The sequence below is a fragment of the Nicotiana sylvestris genome, chromosome 9, assembly GCF_000393655.2.
Source record: "Nicotiana sylvestris chromosome 9, ASM39365v2, whole genome shotgun sequence".
Taxonomy (NCBI): Eukaryota; Viridiplantae; Streptophyta; class Magnoliopsida; order Solanales; family Solanaceae; genus Nicotiana; species Nicotiana sylvestris.
Window position 1 is genome coordinate 31,734,911 of NC_091065.1, and position 5,347 is coordinate 31,740,257.

Here is a 5,347-nt window from a genome sequence, read left to right on the forward strand (position 1 = left end):
ATCCCCTGCACTCTAACACACACTTTAGATTGATCAATTAAATCTACCTAACAAAATTAAAAATTTAAAGGACAAAAAGGGTGTTACCACACATGGGTTGCCTCCCATGAAGCGCTTGATTTAACGTCGCGGCACGACGAAGTTGGCGTTCCTTTGGATTCACTCATTGGTCTGGCACAGACCATCTTTGAGAGCCAACTGCTCTACCAAATATTTTTCTCCATCTATGCCCAAGTAGTGCTTGACTCGCTGGCCATTCACTTTGAAGGTTCGGAGCCCATCCTCCGATTCTAATTCCACAGCTCCAAAAGGAGAGACATTGACCCTTGAACGAACCAGACCATTTCTATTTGAGCTTGCCCGGAAATAATTTGAGCCTTGAGTTGAAGAGCAAAACCAAGTGACCTGACTTGAACTCCATTTTCAAGATCTTTTTGTCGTGGACAAACTTCATCCTTTCTTTGTACACAACTACACTTTCATATGCATGGAACCGGAATTCCTCCATTTCATTAAGTTGCGTTAACCTCAAATTTGCAGCTTCAGCCCAGTCCAAGTTCAACCTTTTTAAAGCCTATATGGATGTGCTCCAGTTCTACGGGTAGATGAAAAGGCTTGCCGAAGACTAACCGATAAGGGAAGTTCCAATAGGAGTTTTGTACGCCGTGCGATATGCCCACAATGCGTCATCTATCTATCTTGACCAATCGGTCCTATTTGCATTAACAGTCTTTGCTAGATTGTTCTTTATCTCCTGGTTGAAAACTTTAACTTGGCCACTTGATTGAGGATGATAAGGTGTGGCCACCTTATGCTTGACGCCATATTTCTCTAGTAGCCCAATGAAAGCCTTGTTACAAAAATGAGACCCACCATCACTATGAATGGCTCTAGGAGTGCCAAATCGGGTGAATATGTTTTTCTTTAAGAATGTGGTCGCACTCCTTGCGTCGTTGTTTGGTAAGGAAATTGCTTCAACCCATTTGGACACATAGTCCACAACCACCAAGATATATTTCATCCTACAAGAGCTTACAAAGGGACCCATAAAATCAATTCCCCGCACATCGAAGATTTCTATCTCCGTCACAAAATGCATTGGCATTTCGTGCCTCTTGGATTTTGATCCTTGACTTTGGCATTAGTCACAAGCCTTTACCATTTGATTGGAATCATGATAGATCGATGGCCAATAATAACCACATTCAAGCACCTTAGCTGCCGTTCGATTTCCCCCATGATGACCCCCAACCGGTGAGTCATGGCATGCCTTTAGAATTGGCATAATCTCTTCTTTTGGGACACACCTTCTAATGATGTTGTCAGCACAAACCCGAAACAAGAATGGTTCTTCCCAATAGTATTGCCGGCAATCTCTCAAAAACTTCTTTTTTGATAAGATTCCAATCCCTCCTGAATAAGGTCAGTAATCAAGTAGTTAGAAATATCGGCATACCAAGGAGCAAAAGTGCTAGATAATGCCAATAGGTGTTCATCCGGGAAAGCATCATTGATATCAAGATCTTCCTTTGGTCTCCCTGCCTCTTCAAGCCTTGATAAATGATCCGCTACTTGATTTTGCGTTCCATTGCGATCCTTGACCTCCAAGTCAAATTCTTGCAACAACAAGACCCACCGAATTAATCTAGGTTTTGCATCCTTCTTTGCCATGAGGTAGCGAAGAGCAGCATGGTCTGTGTACACTATCACCTTGGATCCTAACAAGTAAGCCCGGAATTTCTTAAAGGCATAGACAATGGCAAAAAGTTCTTGCTCTGTCAGTGTGTAACCTTATTGTGACGTTGGCCAAGCATTGCTCCAATAGCTACACCACTGGCATCACACATGAGCTCGAAGGTAAGAGACCAATCGGGTGTGACAATAATAGGTGCCGTGGTGAGCTTTTGCTTCAATTCCTCAACGGCTTTGAGGCATTTCTCGTCAAACAAAAATTTTGCATCTTTCTCAAGGAGTTTGCACATAGGATTTGCAATCTTAGAGAAATCCTTGATGAAATTCCTATAAAATCCGGCATGCCCCAAGAAACTTCGAACACTTTTAACTGAGGTAGGTGGAGGAAGAATTGAAATGATCTCGATCTTTGCCCGGTCAACCTCTATGCCATGTTTCAAAATTTTATGCGCCAATACAATGCCTTCATCCACCATGAAATGGTATTTCTCCTAGTTGAGCACAAGGTTGGTATCCTCACATCTCTTGAGCACTTGTCCAAGATTGTTAAGACAATGCTCAAAGAGTCACCTACCACCGCAAAAAATCGTCCATGAAAACCTCTAGAAAGTCCTCCACCATGTAGGAGAAGATGTACATCATGCATCTTTGAAAAGTAGCCGGAGCTTTGCACAAACCAAACAGCATTTGGCTAAAGGCAAAAGTTCCATAAGGACAAGTGAATGTTGTCTTCTCTTGGTCCTCCAATGCTATGTTGATTTGGTTGTAACCGGAATGTCCATCAAGGAAGCAATAGTATGACCTTCCCGCTAGCCGATCAAGCATTTAATCAATAAAAGGCATAGGGAAATGGTTTTTACATGTGGCACTGTTGAGCTTCCGATAATCCATACACACCCTCCATCCGGTCACCGTTCTTGTTGGGATGAGCTCATTTTTATCATTTTCAATTACGGTCATGCCTCCCTTTTTCGGCAGACATTGCACCGGGCTCACCCAAGAACTATCGGCAATGGGGTAGACTACCCCAAAATCCAGCCACTTGATGATTTCTTTCTTTACCACCTCTTGCATGGACGGGTTCAATTGTCGTTGGTGTTCAACACTTGGTTTAGTATCATTCTCCAATTGGATCTTGTGCTCGCAAATTCCAGGGGGAATACCTCGGATGTCCGCAATTGTCCATCCAATAGCTTTCCTATGCTCCTTCAAGACATCCAACAATTGTTCTACCTACACATCATTCAACAAATAAGAAACGATTACGGGTAAAGTATCATTTGAGCCAAGAAACTTATACCTCAAGTGTGGTGGAAGTGGTTTGAGCTCTAGTTATGGTGGCTCAATAATAGAAGGCTTTGCAAGTGGAGTAGCTCTATTCTCCAAGTCGATAGATAGCTTCTTCGAAGCATAAGAATAGGACCCAAGTCCCTCCAATGCATTGACTGATTCTATGTACCCCTCCATATCTTCACCATCGAAGTTTACCAAAATAGCCGCCAATGCCTTGCCGAGGCATTGTTTTTCCATTTTCATTTCAACCGCATCTTCTACTTCATCAACAACATCAATCACCGAGATGCTTTCATACTCATGTGGTAGTTTCATACCCTTGCTTGCTTGGAATGTAACCTCTTCATCATTCACATTGAATTTGATCTCATTCCTTTCCGAATCCATTAGTGCTCTTCCCGTGGCAAGGAATGGTCTCCCCAAAATGATAGGGATCTCTTTGTCAACCGCACAATCAAGGATTACAAAATCGGCGGGTAAATGAAACTTTCCCACTTTAACAAGCACATCATCAACAATTCCTACCGGTCTTTCTATGGAACGATCGGCCATTTGCAATCTCATACTTGTGGGCCTTGGCATACCTAACCTGACTTGCTTATAAATGGCAAGAGGCATTAAATTGATGCTAGCCACATTATCACAAAGGCCTCTTGCAAAATCACGTGCCCCGATAGTACATGGAATGGTGAAAGCTCCCGGATCTTCTTTATTTTGAACGGTGGATGTTGCAATGATGGAACTAACCTGGTGAGTCACGTTCACCACTTCATTCTTGGTGGTTCTCTTCTTTGTGATCAAATCTTTCAAATATTTAGCAAACCCCGACATCTCTTGAAATGCTTCCACAAATGGAATATTCACCGATAATTGCTTGAGAATGTCATAGAACTTTTTGAGTTTGCTATCATCAACCTTCCTAGAAAGTTTTTGAGGGAATGGAGGAGGAGGCCTAGGAATAGGTGGGAGAGCTTTTGGTGTCTCTTTTACCTTTTCCTTTACCTCTTCCCGGTTCTCTTTTTGCACTTGCAAATCTTCTGGATCTTTTCAACTTCGACAACACTTGGCTCTTCAACCTCAACCCCTTGTTCGGATTCTTCTACTTCAACCACTTGTTCACCCTCTCCTTGTAGTACCTTCCCACTCCGAGTAGTAATTGCCATGATATGAGAAGTTGGACCACTCCCACTACCCCTTGGGTTCGCAATTGTGTCACTAGGGAGTGCTACCTTTTGCTTTAGATTTTGTTCCCTAAAGAGGTCTCTCATTTGCATCTCCAGGTTTGAATGGATGCAGTATGAGAGCCAACAAACTCGGTCATATTCCTCATAGAAGTGTTGGACTTCTCTTGATTTTGCAATACCCGTTCAAGCATGCATTCCAACTTGGAATCACTTGAGGAACCTTGATTTGCATATTGAACCTTTAGAGGAACATAAGGATTTGAACTCCGATTTGAGAAGTTGTTGTTGTTATTCCAATTTCCTTGATTTCAGCCACCTTAGTCATTTTGCCATTGTTGGTTGCCTTGCCCTTGGGGGTTAGGCCTCCATTGATTTTGTTGTCCTTGACCTTGGTATTGTTGCCTTTGATACCCTCCTTGAGATTTGTGAATGTAGTTTGCTTCCTCAAAATCTTCATTTGATATGGGTTGCACATCCTCCACCACATTCACCTTCTTTGTTTGGCTTTCCGTGAACATTTTTGTCAACACATTGACATTTGTGGCAAGCCCTGCAATTACTTGATCTCTCTCTTGATTCTCCTTAATTAGGTTGGTCAAGGAGGGAGAACCATATGCAATTCCACCTGTGGTGTCCTCGGAGTGCCAAGCTTGATTATGTTGTGCCATTTTGGTAAGGATTTGTGTGATCCTTGTGAATGTCTTGTCCATAAAGATCCGTCAGCTGCATTCTTGGCTATAAATTGGTTCATCGGATCTAAACCCATGTAGAATTTTTCTAGCAAGATCGAATTCGGAAAACCATGATTGGGAGACCTCACCAAATATAACTTGAATCGATCCCATGCCTCATGTAGATGTTCTCCTGGTAATTGCTTGAAAAGGAAGATTTTATCCCGGAGCTCAGATTTCTTACTTTGCGGGAACCATTTAGCTAAGAATGCTCAGATAACTTCGGGCCAAAAATGAATGGAGTTTGGTGGCAGATTTTGAATCCATTTCCTTGCATCCCCAACTAGTGAGTACTTGAAGCACCTCAACCTTAGGGCATCAGCAGTGATGTTGTTTTGCTTGTGCATCGCACACACACCTAAGAAGTTTCTAAGATATTGTGTCGGATCATCATCAATGGAATTCCTAAAAAACCCATCCTCTTTGAGCATACGGATTAAACCATGT

General features: G+C 42.5%; 1 protein-coding gene and 1 non-coding gene across 2 annotated transcripts; one reads left to right on the forward strand and one right to left on the reverse strand.

Annotated features, from left to right (window-relative positions):
- Window positions 1-1,322: 1,322 nt before the first annotated feature.
- On the reverse strand, window positions 1,323-4,253 carry LOC138877399 (uncharacterized). Its single transcript, XM_070157007.1, has 7 exons — window positions 3,988-4,253; window positions 3,181-3,904; window positions 2,689-2,925; window positions 2,267-2,383; window positions 1,791-2,183; window positions 1,457-1,740; window positions 1,323-1,413 (listed from the first exon to the last, which is right to left on the reverse strand). Exons 1-7 carry the CDS (start codon window positions 4,251-4,253, stop codon window positions 1,323-1,325), a joined length of 2,112 nt encoding a protein of 703 aa, XP_070013108.1.
- A 713-nt stretch (window positions 4,254-4,966) lies between these two features.
- On the forward strand, window positions 4,967-5,073 carry LOC138878793 (small nucleolar RNA R71). The gene has a single exon (XR_011402569.1). It is a non-coding gene; the product is annotated as a small nucleolar RNA R71 (small nucleolar RNA).
- The last annotated feature ends 274 nt before the right edge of the window (window positions 5,074-5,347 follow it).

Excerpts from the sequence above, each read along its gene's own strand:
- LOC138877399 (XM_070157007.1), bottom strand. The coding sequence starts at position 4,253 with ATGAGAGACCTCTTTAGGGAACAAAATCTAAAGCAAAAGGTAGCACTC. Across the intron at positions 3,905-3,987 it reads AAAAAGAGAACCGGGAAGAG|GAAGGTTGATGATAGCAAAC; the intron begins GTAAAGGAAAAG and ends AAAACTTTCTAG. Across the intron at positions 2,926-3,180 it reads AGGCATTGGCGGCTATTTTG|GTAGAACAATTGTTGGATGT; the intron begins GTAAACTTCGAT and ends AATGATGTGTAG.